The following is an 18,101-nucleotide window of genomic DNA, read 5'->3' as shown; positions in this document are numbered from 1 at the left end:
TAGAGTGCAGTATAGAATCATAGAATTATTGAGGTTGGAAAAGACTTCTAGGATCGTCAAGTGAACCCAACACTACCAGGTCTCCTAAACCATACCCTGAAGTGCCACGTCTACATGTGTTTTGATCACCCCCAGGGATGATGACTCCATCACCTCTCTGGGCAGCCTGTGCCAGTGCCTGACCACTCCTGCAGTAAAGATATTTTTTGTATTATGCAATATAAACCTCCCCTGACGCAGCTTGAGACCATTATATAGATATATATATAAAATATTTTAAATGTAGTTTTAGAAAGTTAGGGGAGGAGGATGCTCAAGTTTTGAGATAAACCGAACCACCCTGCTTATGAAAGTTAATTGTAAAACAACTTGCTTTACTATTAGTTATTGCAGAAGGAAACCAGGTATTTGTGATTATCTCCTCTCTACCCTGCAGTTCCTAGCCTGTTTCTTTGTTTTACGCTGAATATTACTGTTATGAATGGTTTTTAGTGATTATGACAACCAAATGGAAGTGAAGAAAATACTTTCTCTGCACCCTTATATTTCTGATTGTATAAGAACATGATACTGCCAGTAGCTGGAATTACATTCAGAAGAAAAAGAAACAGGAAAAACAGTGGGTATCGTGTAACTTCTCCTTAATACCTGTTCTTAGCAATCAAAACTTCCGGAACTTACTGAGAGGCAAGTTGCATTTGTGCTATTGTTTTGAATAGTCATTAGCATGCCTGTTCTTTCTGTAATTTTCTAGATACATTTAACACCTTTCTACAATCTTGAAGAAGGAAGTAACTAGAAAGAATTCAGTCACTAAATATGATACTCTATTTGTTTCAATAAATTGGTTTTCAGTAATAAATGTTCTGAAAAAAGTATTTTTTCCTGAATTCAGCATAGTAAGGATAGCTAAATCAAACTATTAAGAGAAAACACATTAAAGTGAATTCCACTTTCCATGTAGATGCAGTTGGGAGAGAAAAGAATAAATTCTCCATTAACAGAAATCCCTAATCGTCCATTACTAACATAAAAATGTGAAGGGTGAAGAATCTAATAAAACCGTATCAAGTTATGCCATTGCTTAAACAAGGTTGGGTAGACATAGGGTATACTTCTGTGCAAGGAAGGAAAAAAAAAGCAAAGTATATTAGAATCTAAGCAAAAATCATGAAGAGAACAAAAAGCAAGAGAACAAAAGAAGAGAACAAAAAGCAGATAATACAGAACAAATTGATTCTTTTTTTTAAGGTCAAGGTTTTCTTGTTATCGACCAAGGGTGTGTTCTTGTTGTTTGTTTTTTTTTAATCAATCCTCAGTATTATTTGTTCACAATTCCCAATATGTGCGAAAAATGTGCGCTCAGAGTGCAATCTAACCTACACCCCTGAAATCTGATACAAAACAAGTTTCATATAAAAATATTGGACGTTATCAATATAACGTCAACTAAGAATTTGAAGGAGATTGAACTTGGAAAGAAATACTTTTGTACACAGTAGACACCAACAGAATCTTAATCCTCCTCATCTGTGGAATCTCTAAAGCACTACAGGATGTTTTCGTGTTCTTGAAGAGGCTGGAGTTGAGCTAGGATGTGTTAGACTGTTTCCAGCATAACTGGCTAAAATATGATTAATAATACCACAAAATGCCTTTTCAGGTTTACTAGTTGATACCTGCTGCAGTCAAATTTCATTACTTGTAAAAAATATATTGCATTTACAAGTTCACTCTAATCATAATTAGGAAAGCATGTGATACTCCATTATCCTTGATGTACTTGTTTATTTGCCTGTTAACTAAATTCTTGATGTGTTTTATTGTAATGAGAATTGATGGGGTCCATCTGTGTCTATCTGCATATGATCAAGTGGCATTGGCTGGAAAGATAACTCTTGTTTGCTCTTGCTGTAATAAAAGACTAGGTTTTGTAATCAGGCTGCATGAATGTAGCCAGAGATACTGTTTTTCCCAAGCTGTAAAAGAAATACAAGCTATCTGGATGGAAAAGGCTATTATGTAACACTTTATGTAATTTATTTTTTTTTGCATGATGTTTCTTTGTCTCTTTCTCTCTTCCAAAATAAAGAAATAAAAAGGATATTGAGAAATGCAGAAGCCAGTAGCCAGTTGCCAAATACTGGGACTTTGGGTAGATGGCTGTGTGTGATCTTAAAGATCTACCCTGAGACTCTCTTTGTACCACAGTGGAGTCTTAGTAAACTTCTTAGACGTCTCAGAATGCTTCTCAGTGATGTTTGTGGAATGAGTCGTTGTCACAAGCCCCTCAAAAATGGGAGAGTAACAAGTGCTGTGCTGTGTACGGTGATTATCAGAGACTGGTGTCTTGTGCAGGGCAGAATGATTTCTCTCTTGTCACAAGTCTACTTTTGTCATTTCGCCTTTGAAATGCAGTGCTTTTGTTGACAGGCTATTCTGAGAATTTAAGTTCTCCCTCTCAAATTTGAGGTCAGCAAGCTGTACTAGATTTCTGACTTCTTCCACCTTTATCGGAAAGCATTGTTACATTTCCTTTTTCTCTTGCAGAACTATCTGAAGAGAAAGAGAAAGTGAAGAAAGCAGCAGATCATTGTCGTCAGATCCTTAACCACGTGAACCAGGCTGTCAAAGAGTCAGAGAACAAGCAGGTAGGAGGTGAACAGAGTGACCATCAAGGGTTGGGGAGAAGAGAGTTGAAGGGCAGCAAGCTGCTTAAGACACCTAGAGATCCTGTACTAGTGACTTTATATTGCGCTTAAATATATTTTGCGGCACAAATATTCCTGTTAAGGGAGGAATCCTGGGCGTTTGGGAATGTGCAGAAGTATTCATGACTGCCTGCATTCTGATGCTAGTGAGTTTCACTAACCAAAGTGACCGTCTTCATTGCATTTTGTGCAGCACTTGGAAGATTATCAGCGTCGTCTTGACCTGTCTTACTTGAAGCAGTCCGAGGATCCCATGATGGATGAGTTCAGGGTGAGTGACAACATCGAAGCAATCTCTGTGTAGCCACTTTGTGGCTCTTTCTACTAGAATCTTCTGATGTGCAATCAAATGGTCTCTGGAGATAAATATTTCTATACAAAAATTAAAACATTAGTCTCAGAAATTTGAGTTTTGCTCTCTTTGTGAAGATATCTGTGTATGTAACAACTTGGTTCTGCACATAAGTGTTGATAAAGCTTAAGTTCTGTGAAACAAATCTTAATGCTCTGCAAACTAAAGCACTTCTGTATCACATGAGAGAGAGCTGATGGACAATACATCTTATTATGGATATATACGTCATATGATCACATCTTAGGTGTGCTCGTGGAACTGGGGAGGCCTCAGAAACCCGTTAACTGTAGCAATGCAGTTGGCTTTAAAAGAAGAGCTTGTACACAGGCTGATTTGTATAGGAGATCCACAGGCATAGCCAAATAAAGCCTAAGTCTAGTGCTAGGAGTACTGTGTTTCAGGGCCCTTCAAATTCTTGCAGTTACATTAGTGAAGCTGGTTACTTGCTGGCAACATCTTTGACCAGGACTAGCTCTGAAATTTTCGTGTTTCAAGTGCATGATGAGCACCAATAGACACTTGCAACTTGAAACAAATAGTTTCTTTTTCTTTCACACATGTTCCAAATATGTAGCTTCTACACAAGGATTCCTCTCCCTTCACTTCTGTACCGTTTCCTCATGATTTGGTACTTTATCCCCAGTTCCTAGTTTCTGCCACTCTCTGTTCCTGTGTCTTGTATAGAGGAATAATAAATGAACAGGGAATCTATCTTCTCCAAAGTCAGTGTGTAACCAAAGAAATTTTTGTATGAAGACTCCTCTATAAAACTGTGTCGTGTATCCTTCCACAAATAAACTTGCAAGCGTTTAGTTAGGGAATGAAGAACTTACTGGCAGTTATGAAGTCGTGCTGTCATTGATTGTAGACTCTGCGACTTGGAAGGAATGACTTGTGAAAATTGTCACTTCTACTTGCCTGCAGATCTAAATGTCACAAGCATTGAAATGACTGAAGAATCCATTGACATTATAAAGTCCATCAGATCATTGGAATGATTTGTATATCATTTGTAGGCACACTTGACTTGCAAATCGCGTGCTGAAGTATTAACCAGTTGTAATACTAGAACTGCAAACTTGATATGGGATGTTGGAAAAACTCCTCCTAGAAATTAGGGGATATCCTAATGCCTTAGTATCTTGACTTAGTACAAAAATTCTCTACCCTGTGACCCCAGCATCTGCAAAAGAGCAGCGAACGAGGAAGAGTGATAATGAACACCTCTCAACAAGGTTTTGATTTACAAGCATACCCTACTCCTGCTCCACGTTTCTTTTTCCAAATGGAGTTTAGCTGCTCGTCTCCATACTGGAGTGCCTGGTTTAGCCTTCCCTCTGATACTCCCATGCTTTACCATTACTTGCTTCTGCAGAAGTTTCATAGTGCTACTTTTTTTCTTTCCCCTGGTGACAGAACTTGGATCTAACAAAGAGAAAAATGCTTCATGAAGGACCTCTAATTTGGAAGGTTAATCGTGACAAAACTATTGGTGAGTCCTATTCCATCAACTGACTTAGTTTTCTTTCTCTCCTTCTCAGCAAGCATGCACAAACCCAACATTTCTGCAGTTTCCAATTATGATTTGTACTGCCACCTGTAATAATGGCTGTGTGCTTCTCAGAGCTGATTAAATTATTCTTGTCAATTCTGAAATGTGCTGGAGTATCATTAGGGCCATGCAGGGACACAGCAGTCAGTCACGAGATGATCCAATTGGATCTGTAGCTTTCTGCTGTAGTTTTGATGAGGAAGATTTGCAAGCTTTGCCTAGAATGGCATAGCACTGATTACTGCCTATGCATGAGTAATCAAAAAAGCAGCCTTTTTCTTTCTGCAGGGGTGTGGTATAAAACTATGAATCTTTACCTCATTCTGGGTTCTTTTGCACTCTGTGCAGATCTCTACACTCTGCTTCTGGAGGACATTCTGGTGCTGTTGCAGAAACAAGATGATAAACTGGTACTGAAGTGTCACAGTAAAATCTTGGCATCTACAGCTGATAGTAAACACACCTTCAGTCCTATCATCAAATTGAACACCGTTCTGGTTCGTCAGGTGGCAACAGGTCAGTGTAACCAATTGAGAAAGCAGAAGAGGAGGCCAAAAATGAAGCGTAGATCAGTTGAGGACAGATGCTTTTGTCTAGAGTTCCAGAGTAGAACATGGGAAAATGTGTAGGCTTAATTCTTGGTTGTCCAAATGTTGTTGAACATGCTTTGTATGTATGAGCTGTTTAACTTCTTTGCATCAGTAATAGGCATGGCTTGAGTTTTAAATAGCCTTCTAAATTAAAGTACTCTGATTGTATTAGATGAAAGGTACCCTAGAAATTATTAGGAGGGAAAAGAGGAGAAATAAATCTGTTTCAAAATGGTTTGGGCGGTAATGGGTCTTTTCTTTCAGGACTAATAGACAAATTTCAGAGATAGGGAAAGATCACTGTTTGTGTATTATAGCGTTGGAGGGTTATCTCATGAACTCTTCGTTCATTGCTTCCGGTTGGAGTTATGCCCAGTTTTAGGAATTTTCAGAAAGCTGTGTGGGACAAGGCATCCAGCTAAATTCTTCCCTCCCTGTGTTGCTTCAGATAACAAAGCTTTCTTCGTCATCTCCATGTCAGAAAATGGCGCTCATATTTATGAACTGGTGGCACAGACTGTTTCAGAAAAGAATGTGTAAGTAATTGGTTCAGCTCCACCTGCTGCTTGATTTTTTGTTCTTGAGGGATCTTTTACATCTGCTTACCTGAAGTAACTGTGCAGGTGTCTCTGAATTACCTGCGTTTCTTCTCTAAGCGTAGCTGTAAACATAGCTATGTTGGCCTCTGTAGGAAGTATCCAAGGGCAGTATCCAAGGGAAGTATCCAGCTTAGAAAAAGCAGGGAGATGATATATGCACATGTTAGTGAATGTGTGTGTGTGTACATATATGTGTACCTATATATACACACACATATATTAAAAAAACCACACCATATATACACTCAGTGATTCTGTTGTTGTTGTTGCTTGTTGTCTGGCTTACTCAAACCCCTTTTCTGACCTCAGAAATGCTTTTCGTTACCCTTGCCATTCTGGTCTTATGTGATTGACTGCCAGATAAGTAACTGAAATAATCCTGTGTCTTCATGCAGAACCAGTTAGCCTTGCAGACTTGGATACTAGCATGATAACCACTCCAATGCATGAACTGGATTCCCTAGCTAAACGCTTTTTTTCCCTCTTTGGTAGAAATGTTTTTCTTCTAAATGTAAGCAGGACACAGAATTATTTGTATGATACATAGCAACTCTTCTAGTGTGTCACATTTGAAACTCTTCAGTAATATGTGAAATGTTACTTAATGCTTCTGTATCTATTTTTATATAAAATAACTGCCTCTCCTGACAACTGCTAAGGTTCTGTCATTCATTTCCTTCTGCTGAAGAGTATCCTGGTGAGGTGAGCATTACGCTGTGGTGCTTCACTTGTGGCTGCAAGGTATTACTGAGGAACTGAATATAACAGAATTTAAAAAAAAAATATCTGTTGATAAGAAAAGCCATAATAATATTAGTTGGATTTAAGAGGTGTTAAATAGAGAAGTATTTATTGTGCTTCGTGTCTTGCATGTTTTTATTTGATGTTTCTACTGCAGATGGCAGGACCTTATAGCTCAGATGGCAGGGACTGTAAAAATGGGCAGTACCAGAAGAGTGATTCCATTACCACAGTCAGGACCTGGCGAGTAAGTAAAAGTAGCTGGAGGAAGAAGGCTGGTTTTCCTTTCTCCAGTACCCCTTCTTCTGCTCAGAGATTGCCTGCCAAAGCACAGATTCTCAGGCAGTGATTCAGATACGTGACTAAAAGAATATGCTCATTCTTTCCTCCCTGCAGAGAAGAGCGTGAAGAAGAGGAGCAGCAGAAGCTCAAAGAGCAGCATGACATTCCTGCCAGTAGTCTACAGAGTCCAGGTAAAACAGTGGTCCAGGTAATTGGCATCAGTAGATGGCTACATGGAGCGTGATGCGCCATGCCATATTCCTTGTGTCTTGGGGGTCTTTTGGTAGCTTTGACATTTTCTGGAAAGGAATTATTTCTTCACAAGCATGTAGGGAAGTGATATTGAACCTCTTGGAAATGTACCTCTTACATCTGTCTTAAGAATTGGTGGGATTCTTTTTTCCCCTGGAGAGAACTGGCCTTCTACAGTTCTTGAGCATAGGCTTGGTATTTTTTAGCAGTTTCAGAGATTCCTGTGTGAAGCTTAATTTCCTGTAGTCTATCGCTTATTATATAAATAAACCATATCAGTTTAACCTGAATGTATGTTTTCTCTTTACTAGATAAAGATTTGGGCCTCGAATCTCCATTAATACTAAATGCTCAGTCGTCTTCGCCCATCATGTCTGAAAAGTCCAAGGTAGAAAGTCTTCTTGTGTCAGAAAGACAGTTTGATAAAGTGCAGCAGGCAGACCTGACACTTAAAGATTCTTCTGCATGCTATGAACACACAACCACCAGTTTACCATCAGTATCCGAAGGGCAGTGGGCACTGGATGCATTAAGGAACTGTAAGTATCTGTGGGCAGTGTCTGGTGGGATGTGGTTTGGAGGTGGAAATTGTTAGGTCAGCCATCTAAATCATCAACCTTCTAAATCAGTGAGCTAAAATTAAAGCTAAAGCCCATTTCTGTTTAATATAAATTCTCTCTGTGCTGTAGATCACAGCGTAGCAAAACAAAATTGATCTGACAGCAAGGAATTCTAAGTTCTGGACTCATATACTGTCCCTTTCCTTGGCTTTGGGCATCTCACTGTTTTTCTGTGGTTTTTCCTTGTATAAAATGATGGTGGTAGTGAATTGTTGCTTACTGTCCATGAAGTGCTTTGATGACAATATTATATTGCAGAACTTTGTGCGGTGCTGTACCATTGCTAGTCAGCAGTTTTTTAAAAGACAATGCGGTTTTTAGCCTGTGGACTTGTTTTTGTAGCACTGGAGCAGAATAGGAGAGGTTGCATGAGCTGCAGAGTATGATTTTGCATATTTTTTTGTAAAATCCTGCAAACAAGATTGGATGTCTGAGAGCTTGACAAAGTCTAGGTTCAAATTTTCTGTAGACTTGGTTGGATATAATTAGGCGAACACTTGTGTGTGTTGAGAAGAAATTTTCCTGATGGACAGATTCTATAAAATTGTTTACAGAAGATTTTAATCACTTCCTCTGTTTTCCGGTATACCTCCTTTCAGAGGAAGAACGCAGGACTATGCAACTTCCTTGATCAGATCTAGCAGTGCAGTTCCTAAATATAACTTCCTAAAATTTGAATTAATTGATTAATCCATATATCTCTTCCTGGCAACTCTGAAAGGGACATGAAGTCCCTTAATTGTACTTCGAGGGAACGGTCTGTATTGCTTCTCTGTGGGTCGTTTGCTTTTCCCAAAATGCAGAGCATTCATATCGTTGTCCCAAATTCGACCTTCCATCTCTCCATACAAGTAATGACAGTTCTCTGTAGTCTAATAGTTTATCTTGGATGTTTTGATCCATTTATGCTTCTCCTTCTTACAGGATTCAAAGTCCTTTTCTAATTCTGAATGCTGTACAGATATTCTTGGTACTTGTTTGCAGAGACAAGTGATAAGATAATCTTAGTCTGTGGGGTATGTAAAGATAGTATTGGTGACTTAGCATCTCATGACTATTCAGACTTAAAAGAGCAGCCCTCTAACAGCAGCAGTGGGTCACTCACATTTTGACAAGAGCCTTCCACTTAGATGAGTGACTGTTCTGCTGTATGAAATCATAGCCTATATTGGGAGTTACATGAGCACTGTATGGTGAGAATGAACAGTGTTCTTATGGCTTGACAGTATCATATTTTTGTTTTGAACAATGTGTCCTTATTATGAAGTGTTTGGTTGGGATAATTTGAGAGCTAAGGGAATGTGGGTTGAAGTTCAAACAAGCATAAATTTGCATGAAATTTTAGGGGAAATATGTCTTCAATTCTTTTTTGATCCATCATTTCAAAGTTGAGTGGAATGTTCTCAATATGCTTGTTTCTCAGGTGGGAATCCCCTGTTACGGCCATAGTTTTTAGTTCATTTGAGGGCATGGGTAAAACCTGGGCACATACCTGCGCTCCAACTCGCTTGCTGGGTAATTTCAGTGGATGATCTCTCTGTTTTTCCCATAAGCAAGATGGAACTTGTAGTGGCATGTTTGCTCTCGCTTGTAAGGTAAAATGTGGAGCAAGGCTTCAGAACTCATATATTTATTTTTATCCCTGTTTTTCTTACCAAGAGCAACAAGAGGGCTGGCTGCCATGAGATATACCTTTTTGAAAGGGTGGCCTTTACGTCTAGTTTAATCACTGTTAGAGAGATTATGGTCTGTGAAGCCTTGTGAACGTTATCTCTACTTGCAGTGGGCTTGCTGAAACAATTGTTGGTACAGCAGCTTGGCTTTTCTGAGAAGGGGATCCTTGAAGACCGGCAGCGCTTTCCCAGGTTTAGGACCGTTTCTCAAGAAGCCCAAACGGAGAGTGGAAGTGAGCCTGGACTACAGCACTCTGACAATAACAAATTTCACCAGCCTGGAACATACAGAATGCTTCCAAGAACCGGAACTAATGAGTCCACAGCTAGTTATGGCCTCCGGACTTCAGCTGAATCGCCAGCAGCAGGGGATGCCATGCAGCTGATAGTGAGAGACCCCAGGTCAAGTAGTAACTTAGCAATAGACCACATGAGTATGAATCTGGAGATGTCTACCACAGAGCTGGAAGGGGTGGGTGCTGATGAAAGTGGGGAGCATTTTTTTGATGCACGAGAAGCTCACAGTGATGAAAATCCATCTGAAAGTGAACTAATGGAAAGGAAGGAGGAAGATGATGTGCAAATACGGATCTCAGGTGACCATATTTCATTTATTTATTGCGTGATAGTCTGTCCAGATTTGGTATTAGAGACTTGAGTTCAGTTTTAAATAGAAGATACTGAAGAAAATCAGTGTTTTCCTCTCTTGCTTATATGATAGAGGATATTTAAAGTGAACGCTCAGTCCTTGACAGTCATTTTAGCCCTGAAAAAGGCTGTGCAAACATGTACCTAATGAATTATCTATTTCATGAAAGCAGAAGCTGAAATACTGTGGGGTTAATACACTGTGACAGACTGTAATTACAAAGGGAGGGGCACAATGCAAGCTCTTGATTTTGGTTGTCACTGCACCAGTTTCTCTCTCAACTGACTGCTGGGACCTGTAGGGAAAACATTTTCCCTGAAGGCGAAGCACTTCCTTACTCTGTACACACAGAGCCCCCATGACTCATGCTGTTTTGTAGATCCTCTGTTGACTTCTCCTGATCAAGCCACAGAAAAGAAACTTACAGTTCAGCTTTGTACTGTTAATTGCCTCTTGCAACCTTACCCCGGTCTGAAGCTCTTAAAAGCTTATTAATTTTGTTATTATTGTTATTGCTACATATGTTTGGCAGTTACCTGAGCAGCATCTTGAAGTATATCTGTTCTAGCCTTCAAGAAGGTTGTAGAGCTGTTAACTCAGCAAACTAGCTCCAAGACAGCAGCTGTGAGCACTTTCATGGGACTTGGCGCGCTTTGTGTTTGGAAGGTCCTGTGATTTTGATCAGCTGACATGGTGACACTGCACTAAATTTAGCACACAAATTGAGATTTATCTCATGCGTGTTGTAGAAGTAGCTACTAGTAGGTAGTTTCTATATGAATATTAGTCTTGAAATCTCTTATCCGTGAATATGCTTATATTTAAAAATTGAGTTCTAGCAATGTGAATAAGCCAATTTGTGACTGCTGCCTTCCAACTACATATTGAAAATACTTTTTCTTTCCCTGAATTACTGAGACATTTTAAATTATTAAACCTGTGCCAACAACTTGAAGCATCTAATTTATTTGTCACTTTTTACACTGTTTACCTTCCTAACTGTGCAGGGACATGAAAATTAGATTGACCTGGTTTTAGTCAATTCTGACTTCACATACTAGCTTTGCTGTAATACTGTAAAGAAATTATTTAATATAATCCTATTGCTAGGTGCAGGTTATGAAAGCATTTCTATTTATAATTGCTTTATCTTCGAACAAATTTTCAGCAAGCTAAATTTTAAAGCTAGCCCATCTAAAAGCATCCTTGGTACCATAGCTAGTTAGTGGAGGTTAGAAATCTAGCGGTCTGATTTGTTGGGTGTCGTTAGTGTAAGTGCAGGATTTTCAGATGTTACAACAGAAACACAGATTTTGGAAAAACAGGAAGGTAGGTGACCAGCTCATCTGATCATGTAATTCTGAAACTGCAGTCCAAAAACCAGCCATGATCTCTGAAGCGCAATTCAGAACCAAACCAGTCTGGTCTCATACAATCACTATTCTGTGTGGTGTTCATAAATGCTTTTTTCTTACCCATTTTAAAATGTCTCAGGAGATGGGCCTCTCACCACTTGTGTGTCTTAAAGTACGCTTAAACTGTCTACAGTTCAGTGGTTCTTGGTGATCATTGAGCTGGAGGTGTTAGTAAAACACTGTTCTCCTAACAGGAAATTATTTGATCCTTGACGGATATGGAACAGTACAGGAGAGCTCCACAGACGAGGAGGTATCGTCCCTAGTTCTCCAGTACACTGCAGGTGGCCGCGCCTCTTTGGACTCTGCACAGCAGCAGCCACTTTCCCCACGGGACGCCCAGTCGGATGGAGGAAGCTCCCCGTTTGCTGAGGAGATGATGGCCTCACGCTGGGGGGGAGTGGAAGAGTCCTGCTCATTTGTAGCAAGCCCTCACTTTTCTATAGAGTCACGTGTGCAGATGATGCAGTATATTCAGAAGATAGAGGATGACCTTGAAAAGTTAAAGGTATACTATGTTTCTGTTTGAAGTATCTGGGTGATCATATTCTTTGGGTTGTTTTGGGGTTGGTTGTTTTTTTGAAAAGAGCTTGAAAATAATTTTGAGGGGGAAGAGAAGTAACCATGCCTTTTTTTTGTCTTTGGTTCTTATCTCTAGAACTTTTTTAAAACAGAAAATCGGTGCTGTTTTGCTTGCATTAAGTTGTGGGTTATGAGAAGCAAATAGTTCCACTGGAGCTAGGGGGTATGCCTGTTGCTTTGATTTGAATTTGGAGAGATTCTTGAAGTACAGGACAGAACTGATGCAAGTCTGCAACAGTGGAGTTTTGAAGGGATCACTGACCTAAGGAATATGAATTCCTGGCGTTAAAAGACTTACCAAATCTGTTGCATACTGCTGCTAATGTCGAATGAAGGTGCTAAGTTGCAGTAGACCAAGAAGGAGTTTTTTAGCCTCACTATATTTAAAATTACTTTTTGTATGTAATGGGGATTCTCTGTACATAATAGCCATTGCTGTAGAAGGTTTATAGCACCCTGATTTAGGAGGCACACTGATGTGCTAAGTCAGTAGCCAGCCTTTAATCTAACTGAAAACTGACAAGGAAGTGGAATATTGCATGCAAATGGAAGACCTGACAAAGATGCTGATAAGGGACTTGAGTTCCATTGCGGGTCACTGTAGCAACATTGGTGGTTCCAGTCCACTCACATGCAGTGAAACTTCTCTTTTCCCATTTGAAGCCCTCTTTAAATAGAAGCCCCTCAGTAAATAGAGAAAGAGCCACTTGAGTTTTGGGGGGATTTTTTGTTTTGTTTTTTAGGAGGTTGAAGAAGACTACACCATTCTCCGACGCCAAGGGCTGGCTGGATCAGCCTCCACGGGAGAGCACTCAGGTATGCAACCAGGCTGTCTGTAATTGGTAGCATATGTCACACTGGCTTCAGATATTAAACAGCACAAAGTCAATTATTACTGTTAGACAGACACACACAAAAAAAAGGTTTCACCTACTTCAGTAGCTCTCACAGGGCTGAGACCATGCTGATTCCAAGAAAGGTCAGTTGAATCCACTGAGACTCATGTGCAGAGGAGCGCTTGTTCCTTCCCTTGAAAGGGCTGTTCGCAAGCTGCTCACCTCTATCTGCCAAAGCCCTGCATCTCGGGATATACAACTTCTCTTTCAAAGAAGGCTAGATTGGTGTAAAGTCCCAAAGGAAGATTTTTGAATGTGTAAAATGATTACAAGTCTGTCTTTTCTTTCTCTGGGGTGTCTCTGATGCTGTGTAAAGCGGTTGCCGTGGGTCCCTTCAAATTGGCCTTAGGCATCCTAGAGACATAATTGCTGGAATTGCTAACAAAGGTCTTAAGGTTAAATGGGTGTGCTGTCTCTCACACAGCATGCTTTCTCTTGTGTCAGTGTTCAGAAACGTTAGGCATTCATCTCTCATTGCACCCCATCTCTCTCACCACCCTTTTTTTCTCCTTGTTGTTTTTCCTCCTTCAGACAAAAGCTAGTCGTGTTTTTAGGAGTGGCTGAAGATTGGAGGAAGAGTATCAGGACACCATGCCCGCTGTCTTCCTTGTGGACTCTGAGACAAGAGGGTTTGGACCATCCAAACGTGAACCATACTCTAGGAAAGTGGGCATGGGGTGCTTTTCCTGTGGGGCATCTGCACTATCTTGTCAGTGAGGGAGTCTATTCTACTCTGCTCCTCTCCTTGTTACCAGAAAGTAATATTTCAGAACAGAAAAACCAAACCAAATGTACAGAGCTTTGGGTGTAGGATATAAAACTGTATTTAGACATTTAAAAAAAAAAATCAATGTATTTATTTGACTTCATTCCGTGTATCAAAAGCACATTTTAATTTTTTAATCTGCCTTTTTTGTTCTATTTTAATTGGGTAGTGACAGTTCTAGCCCTCTGCATATAGTACACCCTGCCTGCCACTGCTCCTGAACCAAAAGTCAGGTCTGAGGGGAGAGGGTGTGCCTATATGCAGCTGTATCTTCACTGGACTGGACTCTGCACTCCCTGCTGGCGATCAAACTGCCATGCAAAGAGCTACTTATGAAGGTGTTAGGATGAATTGTGGCTGGAACTATCTGTATTCAACAATTGCATGGGAACTGCTCATGTCACCACATATGTAACAAGACTTTTCCATGCACTAAATAGCCAGGCACTTGAGATGGGCAAATTTCTTTTCTCCCTGCTCCCATTAGGGGTCTCCTTTGTTGACATGCAAGATTAGACTGGGAGAGGGGAAAGATAGGTTTAATTTTTTCTTGACTTAGTTGGCTTTGATCATTGTCTCCTTTGTAAAGTGATAAAAATACTTGGACCTGCAGCACTTTTGTAACTCTTCTCTGGATCAAAAAGAAAAAATGCAAACCCAGAAGTGTATCAAAGATGTGGGGCAGATCTGCCCCTGATTCACTACTGAATGATTAAGGGCTGCCATTTGAGTTAGCCACAGGTACTGCTGATTATAGGGCCAGTAAGTTTTAGTACCTGAAAGTATGTCTTGCTGAGGGCTTGGGGTGGGTTTTGGGGTTTTTTTAGGGGGGTGGGATTGGGTTAGGTTTTGTTTTGTTTTGGGTTTTTTCTTTTTTTTTTTTTTTACACTTATTTGTGCCAATGTGTTCTCACTGAAACAGAGATGTGCAAAACAAAGAAGGCTGAAACAGCTCTTTAGTACATCCTTAGGCCTGTTCTAATCAGTTTTGCTGTTGGAATTCCTTTTGGTCTGGGAACAAGATGGTAACTATCAGGCTACTGGCAGAGCTAACACTGGACAGCCTAAGCTGGCTGTGCCTCCTCTCTGCTTTTGGTCCTAGGACAGGCATTTCCTGCTTGGCATAGGGTGCTTCAAGCTGCTCCTGGTATCACAGACACTGTACATACATCTGCTACTGGAAATTGTGTAAAGCAGTCTTTTTTGCACCCTCTTCCCAAGTTTTGAACTATTTGATGAACCCAAACTGAACAGCATGCCCAACCTGTAAATCCCATTAATATGTCAGAACCGCTACAGCACTGTTTGCATCACTGCGTGCATCGTGAAGTACTGAGAATCTGTCTTTGGTCAGCAAAAAGACCATACTCCCTGCTCCTTTACAACAAACACTTTCTCTTTAACTATGGGCAAGAAATCAGATCTGTCCTTTGTCTACTCATGTAGGAATAAACCAGTCCTTTTTCTTCCTGTTAGGAATATGCCAGAGATAAGTTCGTGTAAAGATTTGACAGAGGTTGAGCAGGGATGATTTGGGGCCTGATATGAAAGTTGGAGCCATGAGCCCTTATAGAGCAGGGAGGAGTTTCTCTTGTCTTAAAAGCCACTTGCACAAAGTATAATTTTTCACCAGTGGAGCATTACACTGCCAACACAAGCCAAAGTGTTCTCTTCCAGGCTGGCAGGAGCTTCCTCTTCCTTGGGACCCACTAAGGCCTGTCCTGTTGCACCTGTATGAGTATACTGTCAGTATTAGCCAAGCACTTCCATTCCTAGTGGGTGGGATCGCCCCTCCTCACCTTCAGCCATACGGTTCCTTTGGTTATAAACATTTAGACTTCCTCTGATAAATTCCCAAACTGGAATGCTGCCTCATGCTGAAGTGGCATCTTCTACCTGATCCTGCCAGAAAGAGAACTGGGCTATAGCCCGGCTTGGTATTTAAGGCCCTTTTTCCCCTTAAATAAAAGGACCCTTGTTCTTCCCCAACTCCCCTTCATCACTTGGCATGATGCTTGCCTGGGTCTGCACGCTCTAGAAACAGGAGCAGTTGTTGTGACCATAGCTGTCGAAAAGCTTTTTAGCAGGCTTCCATCGTTGATGGAAAATCACCACTGACCTCTTTTATTAGAGAGAGCTTAGTCTGGCTTCTCAGAGATTGCTGGAAGATCAGCAAAGGTGGCACCTGTGAAGGCCTGGGTGCTTAATGCTCTTTACTTATGACTGAAGATAAAATGCTTTTCTCCAAGCTGCATGAATTTTAAGGTTCGTGGTGAGCAACGTACTGCTCGAGAAGCGTATGGCTGTTCGGAAGGGCCACAGGGGAGAAATCTGTCCATGCTGCCTCTGACTTTTTCACCTTGTGTAAACATGTTGTAGCATCATCCACCACTACATTGTTTCATCTCTAATAGATGTAGTGAGAAAGCTGGGAATGCAGAATTTTCCCCGCCATCCCCTAATGCTGCCTTGGACATTATCCCCTGGGAGGTCAGGTGCAGTTCTTCCCCTGTCACCTCTCAAGAAGTATAAGGGGAGACATCCACACTTTATTCCAGGCTAAAGATGATGGCAGAGAAGCCTTTGTGCTAGGTGAAATGGACAGTCCCCGGAGATCACAGAGGGCTTTAAGGAACGTTGGAGAAGACCAGTCCAATTTGAACCCAGTTTTATGGGCAATATAAATAACACACTGTGCCCTGTCCTGTTTAGTTTTTGCTTCAGCTGGCCTTCTTATGCTCCATTGATCATCCTCACAAATAGGCATTACTCCTCTAGAAAAAGAATGGTGGGGTCACGGATCTGTTATCTTCTGAGAGCAGTAACCTGAAATAATGGGGGATTCCTTTTTCCTCTCTAGCCCATCTGCCCTATTGCGGCCCTCAGGCTATATCTTGCTGTGGGGAAGGAGCTGGAACTCAGACGCACTATTCAGGATTCTCACTTTCTTTTCCCCTTGAAGCCATAAGATTATCCTTTTTTAAATTCCAGTTTCCAGTGTAAGGAAGCATCATAATTTGCCTATGGTTGGTGATTGATTGTACATTCCCTTATTGAGACTGGATAGCAGAGCAGGACAATGTTCTCTGGTTCATTTGCCCCAGCCCCTCCTCCCCAGTGGTTTGTTTTTGTTTGTTTTAGGTTGGTTAGTTTGGCTCCCCGCCCCCTTTCTTCCCCAAATGCAACTGAGCAAGGGTTTCTTGTCTTGGGAACAAAGATGTAGTATGGCAACCATTCCTTCATATCCTTCTGAGAAGTGATTTGTCTTTTGCTGTTGCTGGGATATAGTTCAGGGACAGGCAAAAAAGTCGGATGGGTACTTCTGGAAAGGGGAACTTCCTTCTCCTATAGAAGCATAGAAGAACAAGTGCTAAGCTGGCGTTTGATCACTCTATTTTCCTGAACATACTGTGTCTGTAGGGAGGGGAGATTTCTTTAACATCCTATAGGTGGGATCAGAAAGAAGGATGAAGAATGTAAACCTCAAGAGCTAAGAAGTCTGGATGGTTTTGGTCAGCTTTCAGAGAGCACTGTGCCTATTTCCAGTGTTTTATGAAAACTTAGATATACTGGTTTAAAGATGCTGTCATCATTATTACAAGAGGGTTCTGATGCTTCAGCAGGTGGCCCTTGATTATAATCTCAGTGCTTGATCGTATCTGGTATTGTTTTCACCCTCTGTTCCCCAAAGAAGTCCCTTAATTCCCTCTCCCTCCCCTAAAGGTGCCAACTGACAAGCAGATGTACTGCAAAAGGGATACTGCAGCCAAAACACTGCTGTTTTATTTTGGATTAAGTCTTGTGGAGCTCTCTTCATACTAGAGTATTTTTATTTTCTTTGTACAACATACAATCATGTACTCTTTAACAGAGATTTACTTTAAAGAGAAGAAAAATCTGGAAGTATTCTTTAAAAAATACACAAAAAATCTTTATTAATAATCCTGTATTTTTACTGATCATGTCTGAATGTCTAAAAAGACTTTATTGTTCTAATTATCCAGATGTATGTTTGTAAAATAGCTCTTTTATGACTTAGCTGTTAAGGTTGTATGTTTCTGGAATTAAATATTGGTCACTTAAAAAAAATTCTGTTTTCAGGATCTGGGAAATAGAAAATTTAAGCGTTTCAAATATCATTAAATAAGCTTAAAGGAAATAAGTTTTGTGTGCTGGGTATTCTGCTTTAATTGCCTGGAGCGTTTGGCAGGACAAACTGTCTTGATCGGCAAAGGAAGCTTTCATTCGGTACGAATGACCTTTCAGAATCTGTTGTTGCTGTTGCAAATGTGGGATCCCCAGTTCTCCCAGTTAACACAGTTGTTACTGATTAGTCGCTCTTCCTTGAGGAGAGAGCGAGAGCCTCCTGCCAGCAGCAGTGGAGATGTCCTCCGGTGCCGAGCTCTGCGGTGGGCACT

At 40.7% G+C, this 18,101-nt stretch overlaps 1 protein-coding gene across 2 annotated transcripts in view; it reads left to right on the top strand.

Annotated features, from left to right (window-relative positions):
• ARHGEF12 (Rho guanine nucleotide exchange factor 12) overlaps positions 1–17,845 on the top strand; it is an 80,570-nt gene extending 62,725 nt beyond the window's left edge. For both annotated transcript variants that reach the window (XM_064470943.1, XM_064470942.1), the window contains 12 exons: positions 2,551–2,651; positions 2,905–2,982; positions 4,483–4,558; positions 4,967–5,134; positions 5,657–5,744; positions 6,706–6,795; positions 6,945–7,021; positions 7,394–7,621; positions 9,486–9,971; positions 11,634–11,947; positions 12,765–12,837; positions 13,449–17,845. In XM_064470943.1, coding sequence (XP_064327013.1) covers positions 2,551–2,651; positions 2,905–2,982; positions 4,483–4,558; positions 4,967–5,134; positions 5,657–5,744; positions 6,706–6,795; positions 6,945–7,021; positions 7,394–7,621; positions 9,486–9,971; positions 11,634–11,947; positions 12,765–12,837; positions 13,449–13,459 — 1,790 coding nt within the window. In that variant the 3' untranslated portion in view covers positions 13,460–17,845. The remainder of the gene's footprint in view (positions 1–2,550; positions 2,652–2,904; positions 2,983–4,482; positions 4,559–4,966; positions 5,135–5,656; positions 5,745–6,705; positions 6,796–6,944; positions 7,022–7,393; positions 7,622–9,485; positions 9,972–11,633; positions 11,948–12,764; positions 12,838–13,448) is intronic.
• Positions 17,846–18,101: the final 256 nt, after the last annotated feature.

The sequence above is a fragment of the Phalacrocorax carbo genome, chromosome 21 (genome assembly GCF_963921805.1).
Source record: "Phalacrocorax carbo chromosome 21, bPhaCar2.1, whole genome shotgun sequence".
NCBI classification, from domain to species: domain Eukaryota; kingdom Metazoa; phylum Chordata; class Aves; order Suliformes; family Phalacrocoracidae; genus Phalacrocorax; species Phalacrocorax carbo.
The sequence above is the reverse complement of the archived record's forward strand: the minus strand, read 5'-3'. Positions and strand labels throughout refer to the sequence as shown.